This window comes from Larus michahellis, chromosome 3 (assembly GCF_964199755.1).
Source record: "Larus michahellis chromosome 3, bLarMic1.1, whole genome shotgun sequence".
Lineage (NCBI taxonomy): Eukaryota > Metazoa > Chordata > Aves > Charadriiformes > Laridae > Larus > Larus michahellis.
In genome coordinates this window covers 53,838,573-53,858,526 of record NC_133898.1, presented here as the reverse complement: position 1 = coordinate 53,858,526, position 19,954 = coordinate 53,838,573, and the positions used below count along the sequence as shown (strand labels likewise).

At 39.5% G+C, this 19,954-nt stretch overlaps 1 protein-coding gene across 3 annotated transcripts in view; it reads left to right on the top strand.

Moving 5' to 3' along the window:
• The first annotated feature begins 336 nt into the window (after positions 1–336).
• The window catches only part of KIF25 (kinesin family member 25), a 44,875-nt gene continuing 25,257 nt past the window's right edge, over positions 337–19,954 (top strand). For 2 of the 3 annotated variants that reach the window (XM_074580215.1, XM_074580214.1), the window contains exons 1-7: positions 337–517; positions 1,697–1,762; positions 5,786–5,902; positions 7,337–7,475; positions 12,240–12,343; positions 13,580–13,668; positions 15,168–15,210. In XM_074580215.1, the coding sequence (XP_074436316.1) occupies positions 443–517; positions 1,697–1,762; positions 5,786–5,902; positions 7,337–7,475; positions 12,240–12,343; positions 13,580–13,668; positions 15,168–15,210 (633 nt within the window). In that variant the 5' untranslated portion in view covers positions 337–442. Of the gene's footprint in view, positions 518–585; positions 639–1,696; positions 1,763–5,785; positions 5,903–7,336; positions 7,476–12,239; positions 12,344–13,579; positions 13,669–15,167; positions 15,211–19,954 lie in introns of those variants that run through there. The other variant, XM_074580216.1, reaches the window with a different exon arrangement.

The following is a 19,954-nucleotide window of genomic DNA, read 5'->3' as shown; positions in this document are numbered from 1 at the left end:
TTGTGGCCTTTGCAAGCCTTAGACCAACTGCTTGGGGCAGAAATCCTGTAGCTGACACAGGACCGCTGTCCTGCCCCTCACCCGTCGTTGTGGTCGCTGAACCTGAAGGCGGGGCCTGTGCTCCTGACCCCGGTGCTCTGAGGAGACATCTTTCCCCCAGCCTCACCCCAGCCGTGTGGGAGCTCCAGGCCTCCCCTCGCTCCCTGCGCTCCCCAGCCTAATCCTTGGCCTCGGCCTCTGAGGTGACCGATCTCAGCACGACCGTTAACGGCTCCTCGCCGGGGCCCCGCCCCGTCCCCCCTCCCTGCCAGCGGATTGGTGGGCGTCCCTGCCACTCAGAGGCGCGCCCGCTGCCGCCGGCGGGCCCGTTACCAGCTCCGCGGGTGGTGGTGGGGGTCCGCGCCAGGCCCCGCTCTGCCCCGCCGCGACAGTGGGGAGGACCATGCGGCCGCCGAGCGGCATCGACCCAGGCTCCGTGTGGGCGCAGCGCCTCCGGCAGCTGGAGCGGCGGTTGCGAGTGAGCCCCGCGCCGCCGCGGCGGGGAGGGAGGGGAGGGGAGGGGAGGTGAGGGGCGGGCGGCGGGGAGGGAGCCGGACCGGACCGGCCGCCCTGGCGACGGGCAGCGCCTCGGCCCGGAGGTACGGCCCGCCCCGCTCCGCCCCGCCCGCCCCTCTTCTGCCCCTTGCTGTCAAAAGTATATTTCTAGGCTTAAAATTAAGGGGAGAATCCTAAATACAGCACCCTGTCCGTACCTAAAGGGGGCCTACAGGAGAGATGGGGAGGGACTCTTTATCAGGGAGTGTAATGATAGGACACGGGGTAACGGTTTTAAACTGGAAGAGGGTAGTTCTAGATTAGATATTAGGAAGAAATTCTTTACTGTGAGGGTGGTGAGACACTGGAACAGGTTGTCCTGTTCCAGTTGTGGATGGAGTTCCAGGAGGAGTTGTGGCTGCTCCATCCCTGGAAGTGTTCAAGGCCAGGCTGGATGGGGCTTTGAGCAGCCTGGTCTAGTGGGAGGTGTCCCTGCCCATGGCAGGGGGCTTGGAACTACATGATCTTTAAGGTCCCTTCCAACCCGAACTGTGTGACTTGGCAGGCAGATCCGATGTCCGGGAGAGGCTGCTTTTGCCAGGGACTGGTTTAGAAATGGGGTGTCTGAGCTCTGATGGGTCTCCCCAGCCCCGCCACAGGGCAGGATGAGCGACCGGCTGTTTGGGAAGGCAGCATCCCTGCAGAGGAATGGTCTTTCTGCGACGCCATTGACGATCTCTAACAGTGCAGCCTTGGAAATGGAAATTCACGTGGTTATTTATAAATAAATAAACTAGCACTTCTCTAACAACCTGGAAAATATCAGGATATGGTTTTATAAAGCAAAAGCAGTTAAAATTTTGAGCATGTGCATTTCCACATAAGCAGGCAAAGTGACAGAAACTATAGGTAATCATGGAATATTAAGAGTTTATCCTAATTTTTATGTGCTTGTAGACAAATACTGTGCTGAGGTATTTGTCTGTGCTGTAGGTACAGTCTGTGCAGTAGGTACAAATGCTGTACCTACTGGAGGTAGGTAGCCCTTTGATTTTGGAAGGCAGAGAAACAGAGGAATGTAATAAAATTATTATAATGAAATAACGTTCATCAGACCCATTTAATTTTTACTTTTCTGATTTTGGGTGGGTTTTTTCCTTAGACCAAAGAAGAAAGAATAGTTGTCCTGGAAACTGAAAATGCTGCTCTTCATCTAAAGCTTGCAGAGGTAACTATTGTTTGTTTTTCCAAAAAGAATTCTTAGGAAAATAGAGAAAAAGACACTGAAATCTGCCTTCTTATTTTCAAGTTTTGCACTCTTTACCTGTTGGGGAAACCTATTGAAGGGATTAAGGCTCAATGTTTCTTTTTTTTGTTTGTTTTATCAGCAATAGCGATAGACTGATTAAGTAACTAGAAACTGACGTACATTTAAATAATTGCTATTGTTTTAAATCTGCAAAAGTGAACTGAGGGAACAACTCTGTGAACATTAAATATGGAATATTGCATTCTGCTTGCAGGGAAAATGTTTGCCTAGAAGGTAAGGGGAGATTTTGAAGGAATACTTTTTAGGCATAATCAGGATGATCCTTTAATAAGCACTATTCATAGAGCGCAGGAAAGACATTTCATTTTGAGTGAACATACCAAAGGTGCACTGTGGCATGTCTTCATAGCACTAGTGTTGAACTTGTCTAGAAAAAGCAAGGTACTGTTGCAGAGGCCAGTCACAGAGCATATAGCAACAACCGGATGCCATCATTTCCTTATATCCTTCTACAGAAGGATATGTTGTTCCTAGACCATTATCGAAACAAGAAGCAGCCTGTGATACTGTTTGGGGTCTTCAAAGGTAAGGTTTCAGAAAATCACAGAATTGTGAATGTTGATCTACACCACTAGACTAGAGCTGGCTGTGAGTATTAGTTGTGATAGAGACTGTTGGCCAAGAGTTTTTAATGAGGGCTGAAACATTAAATGGTTGGGTGACCTCAGGAAAGCCATTTGCCCTCCCTGTGGGTTTGTTAACACCTGTTGATAAAAGTGGGTTTAACATTTTTAAAAGCCTGACTAGAAGCAGATGGTACATCTGAAATGAGTTTTGCTAGGTATAAAGAAGAATACTGTAATTCATTCCGAGAAAATGTTTCTATTGTTTTTGTTCTGCTTTATAATAATTACCAAAAGTTTTAAGTATTTGAGCTGTTTTGGTGGTGGTTTTTTTTTTTAACTCTCACAAACACATGAAAGAAATTATTTTAGTCAGTAAAGTGCATCAGATGTAGGAAGTAATTATCTGAGTATTAGATAACGAAGCCTTGTTTTCCAAATACAGCACTGTTTCATTTTATTGCAAAATGTGCTGGAAGATACAAGCACCTACAGCTGCCTGAGGAGCGTGGCAGTGTTACCACCATCAGTCAGAAACAATGTCAAATGATTTGTGGAAATACTTTGCAATTAACCTTGCACTGATGTTTCTATTCAGATGGTTATTTAATTACACTTAAAAGACTTTTGCTTCTCCTTGGTTAATTTGCCCCAGCAATCTGAAAAGGTGAGCTAAACTAACATGAAATAGTTTTACCTTAATTGAAGAGTCTCTATTAAAAAGAATACTAATTTTCATTAGATTAATTCAAGGTTGTATAATGTTGCACCACATCTCCCAATATTTCACCAGCTATGCTGGTGAAAAAAGCTACTGCCCTCAGCTATCAGTCACTGACCCTTCAGATCTGCTGGCGGAGCTGCTTGAATGATTGAGCTTTAACAGGTTGTCACAGTGACCAGGGTTAACAGAGGTCTCGTTCTTAACTTGTAAAAGCGAATTGGATTCATTTTGGCTGGAGTGAGCGAGCAAGCTTTGGAGACAAACTTATGAGGATAGCCATGAATTAGGATTTGCAATGTAAATATTTGTCTCTAGGTTTCATCAGTCTAATAAAAATGTTATCTCTTGTTATATACCTTCCCTTGCTTATATCCTTAAGACAATTGTGAATATCAGCACTGCCACTGTTTTTTTTGCAGCCCAGTGTATTATTATCCTAGCAGCATATTGTAAGGGTTGTTCTTGAACATAGGAAGTCAGATTCTTTTTCTGTAGACTTGCTTTTGCCTACTTGGAAATGTGCTTGTCTACCTGCACGCCCCTTTGTTTGTAGTCCTTGAGGTCCTGATCCTGCTGTCTTCCACACATAAAGCCAAGTCTGCCAGAATGGATCCAATTGCAGAACTGAGATTTCACTTTGGAGAAGACTATTAAGTATCTCAGTTTCACTTCTGTTTATAATAAAGCTGACTATAAAAAGTTTTATAGTCAGTTTTTGCTTCTCATGCATGAGCACAAATTTGCAAGTTCTGGCATACAAAAAATTCTGATGAATGCTAGAACTATTATGACGGAGAAAACCTCAAAACCAAGGCAGCATTTGCAATACAGATAAACTTGATAGTGGAAGCAATGAGAGGTTGACTGCAATGAAAGTCGAATTGACAATTCCACTTTTGCTGTCCATGTTGAGAAAAATGGGGGAGTCGGGGGGAACCTGTACAGACGGTGGAAAACGTACTAGATGTTAAAAGTAGGTTTTAATCAGTTTAAGCTTATTTAACGATAAGGCTTGAGTACTGCAATTGCTTGTATATATGCTTAACTTTTCACATGTGATTAGCGATACTAATTCTGGTGATCTACTTGTATGCATTTTTGTCAAGGATGTTTGTAAATATTGCATCTGAGAAACATGAGTCTTGAAAATCCTCACAGTAAAAGAACACATAGCATCAGTCTCAATTTCTGGGAACTTAAAGCCTATAACAAAAACATGAGAGTTCTTTTAAAATGATCTCTTCCTGCTATTTCTTTTCCATGTAAGAACTTTTTATATTAGCGTTAAGGTGTTGTAGCTGTGCAGGACCTCAGGTTACATTTGTAAATAGAAGATGCATGCTTTGTGAAGGTGAAAAAGCTTTCACAAAGGCTTCACGTGAAAAGGTTGGTTTAGATCAAGTGAAATACTTTTCTTGGGAAATATAATCTTTTTTTATTCTGACAGCTCCAGGACATTGTGGTGGTGTTCTCGCAATATCATTTGTAGTTAAACTGCAATTAAATGTTTCCTTTTTACCTATCGTTATCAGATGATTGGAATTAAATCAAACCCTTTATGTGAGTAGATTTAGCTCTTTCGTGTTTTTGTACTCTTCTGTGCTTTGTTAGTTTAAATACCAGGGAACTGCAGCCACATAATTTATGGCCTGAATAAGGTAGGAACTAAGCCTGTGCTAGAGACAAGTGCATTTCAAAAATAAGGAAAGAGGCTATTAGTACCGGTTAAGGAATGATAGATGTCAACAGGTTGCAAGGGAAAGTAGGTGGAGAAGTTGCAGCTCATTGTACGCACCAAGACTGTCCGTAAATGATTAAAAAGCAGTTTTTAATATAATACAGATTCTGTTATATTGCAGAATGTCACATGTATTCTACAAGGATGTCTCTTTTGTGTTCTTGCCTGTAAATATTTAAAGTTGCACTATTTCTATTTTCCTTTTGATTTCAACATCTCTAAAAAAATTGGCCATAAAAATTGCTTTTGCATAATAGGTAATTTTAGATTATTAGAAAGCATTCTTCTCCACATCCTTTAAAAATTGCTTTGATTGCTTTGATCTCTGAAGACCTAGCTTAGTGCTTTATAGGTACGGTTTTGCACTATTGCAGATCTGAATGTAATGGAGTCGGTGTTGGCAGGAAGGTAGAGCAGTGAACATTAAGTTGGGGGCTATGTATTACCAGCTCCTTCAGGAGTTTAGCAGTTAACACGCGTATGTGTGTCCTCGTTCTGTTTCGTGTCCTTTCAGAGAGCTTTCTACATTAAATGTAGCTGTAGGAGGACACTTAACCAGCCCTTTTCCCTAACTGAAGGCAAATTTTAACCATTTAGATCCACCTGAAGCGTAAGTAAGGGGTGTTAGGTACTGCAAAAGCATTGTAGTAATCTGATGCTGAGGTTTACCACCCTAAGGAAGTAGAATATTGTGATGTTAGCCAGTTACCTCGAGATGATCCTTCACGTGACTCAGAAGGAGATAAAAGCAAAGAAATTATGTATTTACAACATCACGTGTAATCAGATAGTTGAGTTACAAATGTTTACAGGGATGAAGGGGACAGGATGCAACAGAAAACATCAGCGCTTTAAAGTGATTTTTTTAGGTGAGTTTTTTTTTTTTTTTTAAACAGTATCAAGGGTTTGCTAGAAGAAGCACTAATGAAGTATTGCAGCTCTACTCTGCTCATGGCCAGCAGCAGAAATTGCAGAGGAGTTCTGTTGTAACCCAGCTCCGTGGATCAATAAAGGTAAAGACCTTTAGTGATAATGCAGGCATAATTCATGCCCTAAACATTTATATGTTATCAAATATAGTAAAACCCAGAAAATGGTCACATATGAACTTGATCAATGGCTTTATTAGATTCACAGCAGTGCTTACAGGGAAGTGTAGCAATGCTCGAGTTAGCTTAAAAGTTATAGTGGTTTTGCTGCAATAGGCTGCAAAGTCACCAGAGAAACTGGTAAAAGTGGCTGCTTCTGAGCTCCAGGATATTATGTATAGGCTGCTATCAATACCTGAGTTAAATATTTTTGTAATCAAAACCTTGCAATCCCTGATTTGACTATCACACAGGCATCCTCTAAAAAAAAAAAGTACTTATTCCTTAAATTACTCCATAGAATCATAGAATAATTTGGGTTGTAAGGGACCTTTAAAGGTCCTCAAGTCCAATCACCCGATCAGGTTGCTCAGAGCCCCATCCAACCTGACCTTGAATGTTTCCAGGGATGGGGCATCTACCACCTCTCTGGGCAACATGTGCCAGTGTTTCACCACTCTCATTGTAAAAAATTTTTTCCTTATACCTAGTCTGAATCCACCCTCTTTTAGTTTAAAACCATTACCCCTTGTCCTGTTGCGACAGGCATGCTAAAAAGTTTGTCCTTTTAGGGACACTTAACAAATGTCAGCTTTGCTCAGGGCAGCACTGAATGCCTGCATAAAATGACTGAAAAGTATCTCAGGAAAGAAATCTGATTCTTAACAGGCAGAAGGATGTAGCTTAATTTGTAGCATGGTTGGACTAGATGATGGTTGTAGGTCCCTTCCAACGGAATTATTCTGTTCTAATTACAGTGATTCTGCTTGGTAAATTTTGCAGTGGTGTCTTACATTTTAGGTTAACTAGAATGGCAGAACAGTTTGTGATGCAATACCAGTGGATTAAGATGGTTTACTATCAGAGATCAATGAAAGTTAGGAGAGAGCAAAGCTCTCCAAATAGGAGTCTAGATTGATGGTAATCCTATACCTGTAACAAAAAAAATAAATAAACATTTCTTCCCAGTTATATTCTGTGGGTTTTGAGAGTGAGAAGTGCAGTGATTTTTCTCTCTTTAGTTTAGTTTACTGTTTTATCATTGAAACTAGTCAATTAATTCAAGGTCAGTACCACAGTTGGAAAAATAAAATGTCACATAATTGAAGTATGTACCATAAGACGGTAAGGATCCACAAAGTCTTGCTGAAGTCTTTAGGAAATGACATTGCTAAATATCTTGCAGGATCCTTCTCTAAACATGATGAAAGATGTGCTCCCAAAGACTTCCTTTCACCAAACAGAGGGATCTTCCTGACTATGATATCTCACCGTAATTATTTGCGTTGTGGTTATATTGATGCTTCCTTAACTGCTGTTTTGTGTCTTTATAATGGATTTTTTCTTCTTGCTGAGAAGAGACTTAAGCAAGACCTGAAGAGCCTCCGTTCATTTGCTCTTGAGCTTTCAAAAGACTTTCAGCGTCAAAGCAAGACTTATCTTTACCAAGTTTTGACAGCAGTCCAAGAGATACAGCTGCAAAATGAAGCACTGCAAAGTAAGGCTTCACTGTACGCACATTTTAAACATGTAACATCAACAATGTCATCATTAAGTGTTAGTAACATTGAAAGATTGCGTTTGATTTTTGAGAAACGTGTCACAAATTGTAGCATTTGTTTTTTGTTTGATGTTAGATCATCAGGGAGTTCTGAAGCATTAGAAGGAGTGCAAATAACTGCAGAGGTTATGACTGATCATTTGGATTTAGCTTTTGTGCTGAATGCAGCTGCTACTAGGCTGCTGAGTTTTCTCAGCTGTAAAATTTTTAATCTGAAGTTCTCAGGCTTGTTACCTTGACTATTTTAGAACAGTTGAATAAAGAATGTGTTGCTTTAGCTGAAATTTTTCTGCTTTTGACTGTACCAGAAAAGGACTCGGGTGATTTCAGAGATTTCTGAAAATACTGCCTGTAATTAGGACAGAATGGATTTTGAATATTTCTGTGCGTTTACAGACAAAATTTTACTTCAGATCAAAATCAGTTCCACTCGCTAGACTGTAGATAATAATACCATATGGACTACTGTTTGGGAATTGAGGTCCTTGTTCATGTGTACAAAGCAGGCCCTGCAGTGCAGGGGCGCTCTCTGCCCTCATCGCTGAGTTCTAAGTGCATTGGTCCTACACCTGGATCTCTGCGTCTGCTTCCAATGTCCTTGATTCTGATGAAGCTCCTACCAGGCCTGGCACATATGGAGCTTAAATTGTTTGAAGCTTAGCAGCCTGATGAACTAACAACAAATACACAAATTTATAATCAGTCCCTGGGTGATGCTCTGATATCCATGTGTTGCCATGTAAAAAGGAACTTTTTTCTCCTGCATTACTTTTTGATTGAAATATTTAATTTTGGGACTGATTTGATTCTGATGGGACTACTCATGTCAATAGCAACAAACTGCATTCTCAGTGATAGGTGTTTGCAGAACTTGTCCCTGTACGTTATGTACTAAGTTATCATTAGGATTTATTTGATTACTGTATTACCCATGTAGAGAAAATGCTTAATCAAGTTGTCTTTAAAATAGAAGAAAACAAAGTGGAAAATTAACCCTAGATAACTTGAATGTTCCTCTTATCGAAGCAGGGGTATGTATGTATGAACAGATAGGTTAGATTCAGCACTTGAGCTGTTGTGGTGTAAATATTCCTTATGAGGCCTTGAAAATTCCCATTGTCAGTTCTCAATTTGTACTTTGTGGTGCATTGTTCTATGAAATCATAACCAGGAGAAACTTCCTTGCCTATAACAAAATAGTGTATTGGTACTTACGTGGATGAGTTATGTTTTTAATTTGGCCACTTTTCAGTTCTCTGTCAAATGTTTTAGATGGAAATTCTATTGTTAAGGTTAAATATGACAGTCAGAATTGCCATCCTTAAATTACATATAATCTTTTGTAAACAGAAAGCCCAAAGTATGTATTCTGGAGACAATATATGTTATCAATTTAATCCTAAAATAGAGATTGAAAATGTGGGAGAGAATTATAGAAGAAACATTGAAGTCGGTTAATTTCAAGGCTGTATTTGACGTGCAGCAAACTAAAATTCTCCTGTAATAACTGAGTAGTCCCTTGCTTAGAAATAATTGCTTAGAAATGCAATTGCCATCTTTCCCACTGAAATTTAAATAGCAGTAATTCATAAAAGGCAGAAGTGCCCATTATTCTTTTGTTATAGGCCTGTTTCCATGATAAACAAAGCTGCTATCATTTTCAGAAAAAAATACTACCCACCTGACTGCATATGATACTACTGAGGCAGATGCAGTAATTCAGCAGATTTCTGGAAGGGTAGGAATTTCTAAAACTTTGTGATTACTTTAGATTGATTTACCATGCAGGTATTATCAGAAAGAGGAAACAACAATATCTGTGCATGCAGAACATATTTTCAGGGAGGGGACACCACTGTTCTCACTGCTTGGCAAAGTGGCGAGTACTAAGGAGCAAAATCTGTCCAAGTGAATATGTGACAGAGGAGTTGCTGCAGACTACTGACATATTTTGTGAAAGCTGCTGCAGCCCAGTGACTGAGGTATCCTTTGTGGTTCCAGGACACTTTCTCCCTGGGGTGGAGAAGAGGAAAAATTGGGTAAAGAGGTGATTTCCCACTTTTTCCATATGCTAGCACTTAAGTGCCATGCTCCTCTTGGAGAAAGCTGAGCTCTGCGCTGTACTGACGACTTGTACTTGTGGAATGTGGATTACCATAATCTTTTACCGTCAACTCGACAGCAGAGTCTCACCAGCTCAGCTGCCTTTGGAAGGCCTTTCCTTCTTAGTGTAGAGTAGAGAAGGAGGAAAGGGACCTTGATGACAATAATATTGTAGCAGCCTGAAGCATAATGTTGTAGCTCAGGATATAAAATACAGCTGAATTCAAAAGAAGTTTTGGAATGAAGTCTATTTCATCATAACTGCTTATCCTAGAAGACATGGTCAGATTGACCTCCTTTTTAAAATGGAATCTAGTGTGGAAAGAAACATTACAAACCCCAGGAAACTATGGGGACAGCTACACATCCATACCTGTGGTAGGCTGTGGCTGTGCTAGGTTATGCTGCTCCTGTTGTTCATGTCCCCATCATAGACCTTTCTGTTATGCTGGTGTAACTGTTGGTGTGACCACACACAAAACAGATTGGGGAGCTGATCAGGACAGAAATTACTCTGCAAGAAGGACTGCTTTTAGACCTCCACCTGACTGTGGAAGCAGTTGTGCAAGCACAGCAGAAGGTCTGGTGCAGCACTGAATGGAAGGGAATGAAAAGCTCCTTAACCAGGACTGTCAATTAAAGAAACATTACAATCCTGAACACGTTTTCAAGCAATCACTCTTCTACAGCTGTTACTCTGTTTATTGATGAAGATCCTAACTGTGCTCAGTGACATTTAAACAGAAAAATCAGCATTCCCAGCTCCTAGAAAGTTTCTGTATGGGTTGATGAGTTGAGCATGAGGGAAAGGGATGTCTGTAACAGCTGCAGGCATGTACTAACTACTTCTGTGGAATAATGAAGAGTATGTTATTAGTATTTTAAAAAACAGAAGAAGTTTTTCTGTGCTGCAGAAGATGGACATTAAAACTGATGGTTCACTTTTACAAATATCAAAATACAGTTGGCTAAATGCAACAACTTGACTCATTTCCTAGAGACTGCAGTCCTTCGCCTGTGTGCTCAAAAGCCCCGGTGTCAAATTAGGATGCCCCAAGGTTGATTTCTGTTTTCACAGTCATCTTCACCATAGGAGGGCTAGTTAGAAAAGAAAAAAATTGAGTAATTAGGGCCTAAGTTAACTGAAACTAGATCTGTAATGTCCAGTAGGCTTCATGGAGTCTTCATGAAGAGACCACTTAAATATTGAAACAAATTAGTAATTTATTTTTTTCTTTCAAGACTGGAAGAATGGAAGAGTACCCTTAGCACGTATTGCTTTACTGCTTATTCCAGAGACTTCAAGAACTGAAGCAAATTTATAAATGAAGATACTTATTATGGAGATTACTTAAATAATAAATGGGTTCCAACCTCATATTTTGAAAAATACTGTATGACTGGGGGTCAGTGACTGTAAGAGTCGTTTTTGACAATTTATTGTAACATACTTGCATGTGATTCTCCAAACCAAGACATACTAGTGTTATTCCACATACAGGATACAAGAAAGGGATTTTTCCAGTGAAACTCCTAGACTTTGATTCCTCAACTATTAACAGTGTTTCCCCTGCATGCATGCACTTGTGGAGGAACATTATGAGCTGGAGGTGAACAGCATGGGTATTACAAAAATAAGATCTCAGAAATCTCTAGTGTAGACAAATGTCCCTTGAAGTTACCTGATTTTTAGTCTATAGCAGAGAGCGTACATCATATATATTACATACTGAGACTTTAAGTCTGTTCCTTTCTTTGTAAGGTAACACATGCTGAGGCTGGTGGCCATCCTGCTAATTTGGCTCTCAGACCATGGTTTTGACCGCTTGATACGCTACATCTTCAAACTGCTCACTAATTGCTGGGGAGATTGATATCCCACTGAGGTTTCTAAAAGCTTCCTTTTTACACGTTTACAGACACATTGTGTGCTGTTTGGGCTGCATGTTTGTTTTAGGCCTGCTCATTGTTAATGTAATTGGGCTGAAATAAAATAATTTGTAAAGTTAGAAGGCTTTTATAATGACCCATATTGTTCTCTTCAGTTTTGTGGAGGAGACTCCCTGAGGTTCAAAAGATCAATCTTTTTTATTAAATCCTACCCATGATTCGAGTGCACCTATCTTAAAGGGGAGCCTTAGAGCTGTTTTCAGGATTAGTAGCACAAGGATAAATGATAGATTCATGCCAGCTAACATTAAAAGAAGTTAACCTAACAATCTACAAATATGGCATTAGCGTTGCAAGTGACAGCCCCATCCAGCAGCAGGTTGCTTCAGGTTTAGGTTTCAGGCTTCACTGGCAGATAACGTTAACTAAACTGACACTTTTGAACTGCCTTAAATACCTTGTCTTTTTGATCATTTTTCAAGATTTCTTATGTATACCTGTGGTAATTATCTGTAACTTCACATAGCCATTTCATAGCAAGAAGTACGATGGGATTTTTCAGAGTGTCTAGTAAATTAGGAACTAACCCTCCTAATTTGTTTGGCAGAATTTAAAAAGGTTTGTGCTTATATGTCATGAGGTGCTACCAGAAAATTCATGTTGTAAAGTCACAGAATTTAGTTCTTTGAAACAGTTTTCTTTTTCCAGTGTTTCAGATAAAAGCTTTTGATCTTGAGCAGTCTCTACAAGAGGTGACAGAGAGATATGAGAAAGAAAAGCAAAAGAGGAGAGCTCTACATAACAGCTTAGTCGTAAGTATCTTTAATGACAGAACACTTTCTTATTTTGTTGTAATTATGCCCATAATTTCCTCACCAATAAAACTAGTGAATATGCTTTTCATGGATATATCACTTCCTCCAGCTGTCTATATACTATTCATTTTTTGCTGAGGCACATCGGTCTTAGAATAAGCCCCAGCCCATTATTTTTTACACAAGTGTCTTCCAAATGCAGTCCTGGAGCATATTGCACTAAGGAGTATCATCCATTTTGAATAGTGAAAAAATCTTGAGTTTCTTTAGCCTCTTCTCTAAATTTGCAGCTTCTGAAATTGTTTTAGAATTGTTAAAATGATTAACTTGAACTTACAAAGTGGTATTCTTTTATTTTTCCAAATATATCTTGCTGTATCCTGCTCAGCCATTAGTGATGGTTCATTCAGGATTAGGTTTTTCCTTTTTGTACTTTATTCTTCCAGCCCACCTCCCCAGATGACTAGTTTTGGGTTGCCTGAATCAGGACATGATTTTTAGAAACACAAGCTGCCTTCAAACAAAATTCTTTTAACTTTTTCTACCTGGGACAATGAAGCTCTTTTTGGTACAAAGTACTTCCCTGGCAAACTCTGCCTTGTGCTGCAGTTTGCTGAAAAGATGTTCCCCAAGGCAGAGGGGAGTTAATGCCAGTGGTCACTGGTCATCACAGGCAAGCTGTTTTCACTAATACAAAATGAGAAGAACTGATCACCAGTAAAAAGGAAGGAAAAATACCAGATTAGATAAACTGAAGTCTGAAACAGCCTGCAGAGAAAAATCAGTTACTGGCCTTTTAGTCCTGTATGAACACACAGTGGAGAGGAAAAGGTACAAAATGTTTTCTATTCCACATCTTCCTCAGGGCTGGCGAAAGAGAAATGGAGTGGGTAATCTTGTCTGTTGAGTTAATAAGGTGTCTGAAGAAGCTCAAGTGAAGAGGAAGGAGACTGAAGAGGGGGAAATGTCTCAGATTGAAAGCCTTTATTTTTTTCATATAGACTGGAGAGGGCTGTACCATTCCAGAGCTCTGAAGAGCTCATGCTTCCTCAAGTACTTTCTCCTCACTTCTTAAGGAAAATGGTATCGATACTATTTTTCTCTCCACAGAATCTAAGGCTGTGATGTTGTAAACACCTGCTCTCTTAAACACTTTCATGTCTGCTTCACAATTTCCAGTGTATTTGTCCTCTCCAGTAATTTGTTAAATGCATCTTAATATTCTAAACCTAGGAACTGAGAGGAAATATCAGAGTCCACTGCAGAATCCGACCATTACTACCTTTTGACACTGCTGCTGAACATTCGATATCACAAGATAGGTAATTTATTTTCGCTGTGTTAGATCTTAGCTGACTCATAATTAATATACAGAGAAAACAATAGTTATATGTGTGTGTGAAAAGAACTGTGTTCTTGATTTTTCTGGTTTTATGTGTGTAGGATGATGATGATGGTATCATAAAGTAATTACTGTTTCCTTTTGTTTTGCCTGCTAAATTGGCTTTAGCCAATCTCATCCCCTTGTTTAAAAGTATGTCCACCCAAATAGAAAGCTGTAGCTCTTCTGCCAAGCCAGGATTATCACTGCCTTGGCAGAAGTAACACAGCTGCAATCAGTTTAGAGTATATTCACTATCCTATACAAATTCTGTGATACAGTAATGTAATAACTGTCAGAAGTCGTGTGTAGAGAAACGCACTCAGCATTACAGTTGTTTTGTAATCCTATAGAACAGATTTGCTGTCAGCACAAACACTGGTGTAATTCTATTTCAGTATAATTTGGCTCTGCATCCCTAATTTATAATACACTTACTGTAACTGAAGTGTCAAAACATTCCAAGGTCCAAAAGGAAAAGAAGGATTAGATGCAAGTATGTGCTATAACAAGCTGAATTCTCCATAGATGACGGACATGAAAGAAATTAGGGACTGAAACATACAGAAAGAAAGAAAGAAAGAAGGGGAAAACTAGGTGGGTGGCTAGAAAACAGTAACATTATCACTTATCCTATCACTAAATAACTGATTTGGGGCTTTATTTTACTTTTGCTGGATGGTAATTCTAAAACAGTACATTCAGCGTTTTAAAGTTTATTAATTGTTTTTATTAAAACAACATCAAAAATAGCAGACAAGAGATTTCAAGGAGCCTGAAGGGGGAATTGCATTAACCTGTGCTTGATTTACCTGGGAAGGAACCCACTCCCTGTTTTTGTAACTGTATGAAACAGGGCAATCAGGTCCTGAATTGCAGTGTAAAACAGGATAGGCTGGGCCAGACAAACAATTGTTAAGACTAACTTTTCTTAATATATCAAAAAGTAATTTAAATAAAACTTAGTTGTAAAACTAAGGACTGGTTCTCAAAACACACGCATGAATGGATTTATATACCTCAGCAATCCCAGTCAGTTTTTGGACTAGTAATGGACGTGAGATCAGGGACAAATACATAAAAATATGGTGTTTTTCACTTTAATGTTCCAAAGCGAAAGCCTCTTGTTACAAACTCACATTACAATCTCAGGATAATAGGATGGTTTGCATGTGAATTAGTCTTAATTGGGTTTGTTCTAAATTTCTTTTTTTTAAGTGGATTATTTTGCTTGATTGCATCTTAATTTGTTTTTTATTCACAATTAACTGTGGTGTTAGTATGTACATGGGGTACAATAATGATGGCAATTCTGAAAGGTACTCTTCAGACAATGTGTAGTTCACAGACATTTTGAGCATTGACTTTCCTGAGCTAAATGGAGCATTTTTGGTTTGAAAAATACTGTTTTTTCCCTGTTGACTTTTTTTTTTCTTACAGGCAAAGAAGCTTTTCAGAAAAAGTGGCATATGCAGTTGATGATGTGAGTATTTGATGGTGAAATTCAAAAGCACATTCATAGATACTGGGAGGGAGAAACAGGAGGGACATGTGGTTTACACAAAAATATCAATTAGGTACTTTCTTGTCAATCAGTGCCCAGCTTTGATAACCCATGGGTGCAACAGCAGGTAATTTGTGCTGTTTTCATCCTGATTCTTTGTAGTGGTAATAGCTTGGAGCTTCTGCTGGTCCAGTCATCCATGAACCGGAGGCTGTGTTTGCAGTAGTGAAACCACTGCAGACTTCCTGCAGTCAGTCCTTTTGAGCCACTGGTATTTACTGTAACTATTTCTAAAATTATGTCAGGCTTTTTTCATTTTATTATTGCAACACAACAAATGCATTCAGAGAGAAATATGATATCTCATGAACCACAGAAGGCTACGTGGTACTGCAGTGAAGCATGTTAAAGTGTCCTGGCTTAGATCCATCAGAGTAAGGACAATGAGCATTGAGGCTGCAAATCCAGATGACATTCCAGCATTAATTGAGGCCATTACCAAGATAGAAAATTTAAAAATGCACAGTAGTGTGAGCTAAGGTGGAAGTATTAACTTGGGTCTTAATTTTCTTAGCCGCTATAGTTCTTAGTTGGCTGCTCGCTGTTACTTACATGGTGATTAGCGAAATTCTATTCTATAGTGTAGTGCTTAAAATATTGCTGAAGTGACCTACAATATGTTATGCGTTGAAATCTCCCCAAATTATAGCTTCATTAGGCAGATCTCGCTTGCATAAAGTGGATACTTCGAGAGAGATATATATATGCAATTAGGAAACTAATGGAGCACATGAAGAGTCAGCTAAGAAAGAGTAAATATGTCAGGAGATAAAAAACTGATCTGTAATGGTAGACGTAGTATTCTGTATGCCATGACCCATTTATTGTACTGTAAAATGCCATGGCTATTTCTGACATGTTCAATTTTATTGCATGAAGATTAAATTAGATAATATTTAGGTTTTGAACTATTTCATAGAGATATCTGATATACTGCAGCATCTATATGTTTACAGGCAAAGCAATGTCTGCTTGCTTATGCTAATTTGAGGTTTAGTTTATATGAAGCAGTGACCTAGTAACCATCAGTATGCTAACCTGTTCTCATGTTTAAAAGTCCTTATGAAATATTCCAGAAAAATAAACGTATGCATGGACTTGATTGTAAAACGAAACTTGCAAGATAGTAACTTCCTTTTTTTGGAAAACACAACATTAACCTCAAATGTTTTATTGGTTTGCCTTGACATTTATTTGGTCAAAATGCTGTCTAGTTTTGATCAAACACCTTAAGTCTTTGTGTTAGTTTCTTAATATGAATTTTTTAATGAGAAAAAAAAAAAGTATATTTGTTTAAAGTATTCAAGTTCATGAAGGAGGATAAAAGTACAACTGACTTTCTACAAAAAGCAGTCAATTTAGACTAATCTAACAAAAGTAAAGGAAAACAATGTCTGTTGCCTGCTTATTTTGCTTTTAACGACTGAAAGTGTTATGCTTGTGGCTAGGATAAATATGCAATTTTCAGATAAAATTACGGGCTTGATTTGTTACTGAGCTTTTAGGCTCAACACAGTCAACGCTCCTATTTCTGGAAACAAGTTAACCATTTTCCAGACAAGTATTTATGATCTAAAGGAAATTTTAGGTCAAGGTGAAAGAAGACTGTCTATAATAGTGCTGCTGAGTCTATTCGTTTTGCTTTCCAGATTTTTTCCTGAAAATACTTTATATGTGTAGCATAACCAGGCAGTTTTCTGCTATGATCATTTTAGAACTAATGTTCATTAGAAAGTAGAGCTGCATTTGAGAACCACAGTCACAACACAGTCCAGCATACATATTGGAAACTATGGTTGGATCATCTGGAAAAGCTTCAGCTTGACATTGTTCCTGGATTGTGCTAGTAAAATGCTTATCTGTCACATCTCTGCTCTTTGCAGTATATAGTAGCTTTGCTTCCATTCTGCCAGGAGCAGAAGACAGCAGTGTTAAGATTTCCTTCAAACTGCCTGTAGATAGACAGAACTGACACTGGGACAGAATGGCTGTGTATCTTTTTGTGAGATTGAGAATACATTAATTCTGTTTAGTGTTGTCTTTGAGTATTTTTTTTTCTTTATTTAGATATTTGTATCATTATTCAAAAGACACGTGATCTTTTCTATAACTCTGCTTATCTTGTCTAGAGAATCATTATTCTGATTCTAAGTCTGAAAAAGGCTTAGGATTTTACTGGATGTGCAGAAGAGTATTTCATTTCAGTTTTTGAGCTGCTTTAAGATTTCTTTTTGCTTTCCCATGTATGCCCAGCTTCTTAGCATAACAGTGACAACTGCCTGAGCCTTTCTCCTGAAGCTTATTGTGCAGTAATGGCAGAGAGTGAGTACACGCTGAACATCAGGTTGAACTATTCCACATAGATTAGGACACTGAGTGGCACCGCCAGTATTGTCACTGCCTGAGAAAAGGAGTAAATGAAGTACTGAATGCTCAGACTCTTCTGGGTGGTGACAGGACAAGCTGAGGAATAGGCTCAAATTGAAATACAGGAAATTCAGCTTAAAGATGAGAAGAAGCATGAGGGCAGTAAAACAATGAAACAGGTTGCCCACAGAGGGTGTGGAGTCTCTGTCTTTGGAGATACTCAAACCCTGACGGGACATGATTCTGGGCAACTTGCTGTAGCTGACCCTGTTCTGAGCAGAGGGTTGTCCTTGAATGATCTCTCTAACTCCCCTCCATCCTCAACCATTCTGTCATTCTGGTCTAGGATCCCACCTGCTGCTTTTCTGTAGTTTCATCCATCTCTGGCAGGATGTGCCGTGAGTATAGGTACTAGTGAATATAGGTGTCACGTTTGAATGAGTAGCTATGTTTTCGCCTGGATTCACAACACCAATTGTAGACACTTAAATGAGGTGCCTAATCACTCCAGACTCCCCCTGTGGTCGCTGAAGAAAAGCAGCCACCTCCAGAGGGAAAATCATTCACCTAGATCTGAATTAAACTTTAAATATGTTTGTCTCCACGACTACGTAGGCACCTGAGGCACCTGCTGTAGCGTAACACCTGAAGTGATGTTTGAATCCAACTTCCTTTGGCACAGAGAAAAGAAACTGGCTGCCTCTATGTCCTTAATTCCTTTCAGATAATTTTGAGAAGGTTGTCACTTGTGAGTAGTTGAGAAAAAGGGGATAGCAAAGAGGCTGTTGTGCATATCAGGGAAGGTGCAAGATTCTGCTGTTTCTTCAAGATAGGACTGGGAAAACATGAATTAACTCATCCAAGACATCCAAGACCCTCCTTTTCATGGGAGATAATTTTGTAATAGGTCAGATGGATGTAGCTATAGCAGTTGGAGACATTATAGTTCCCCAGTTGCTTATCACCATCCCCAGAGAGGGGAAATCTCCCCAGAGATTTCTTTCCCTGGTGCTTACTCAGTGTGGGGGATCCTTTAAGCTGTCCATGTCAGCCTCAGTGCTGTGTCAGCCAGTTGCACTGAAGTTGACAGTGAAACACGAGGAGCGGTAGCAGTGTCCCTTACATGGGCTGTGCTGTGGAGCAGCAGTCTGTGGAAAGGGGGCATAGCCTTCAGCAGATGTGCTGTAACAAACAATAAGAAATGATAATTCCCACAGCTGGATTCTGTGATCATGTCTATATCCACTATTACATATGACTCATTTAAAATTACTTCTCTGCCTTACTGAATTTCACTTACTGAACAGCTCCCCAGTCTTGGGAAGTCAGGCTTGGGTGTCAGGACAGATTGTGAATATTTGTGAAGTATCCTTTTATCATTTCCATGATTTGTATTGCCCTGAAAGAACTCAGACTGGGAGTATTCTGTGACTCTGGGGTGAAAAAAAGGTTCTTCAGTGTTCATGTGAGACAGCTGTATGGATTTAATGAGCACTATTGACGGGGAAACCTGATGAGATTCTGTAGGCCACCAGCCGTGATGGATGTGTTAGGCCGTACCGATCTGAGAAAGGAAGGTCGTTCCCAATGTTCATATGAAACTTCTGCCTATTAACAATTCTTTATGTTATGCAAATAGAGTTTTTTATGTCCAATTTCTCACAAAGGGAAAGCTGGTCAAATTTGATATCAGAATCAGAAATGTGTTCCATAACTCTGTGTCCTTTTCCTTTTTTTTCCTTTTTTTTCTTTTTTTTTCTCCTTCCTTCCCTCCTTTCCTCACAGTCTGTTGGTTACCGATCCTGTTAGAATTTCTGTGTCAGGCTATTTTGGAGCAAAGTGGTGTACTCACATCTATAGAGCTGCTAGGTTTGCCAGTACTGGTATGGGTAACATAGCTCATTCTGTAGAGTGAGTGTTGTCATCATTAAGTGGATAATGATACGTTGGCCTTCTCCAAAGAGGAAGAAATACTTATAAACTCAAAACAAGAAATTTGATTTTTATTAGCCATTTGCATGCTGGACATGCTGTTATGCAGTCATTATTTGCTCAGCTCTTTACAACTTCATTCTGTGGCAATACTCATTTGAAGGCCATTAGTTCAGCACTCCGAGCTACTTGTCTGAAGCACAGTAGGAATTTCCGCACTCCCATCAAATGCAGTAATGTAACCGCACGTTAGTAAACTAGGAAACCTCCTTGAATTAGATGGAGTATTTTGTGTGATAGTGAGCTTCCACCCAAATTGTTGTAAACCCCCACATTTTTTTTCTTTACTTTTCTCTGCAATTAA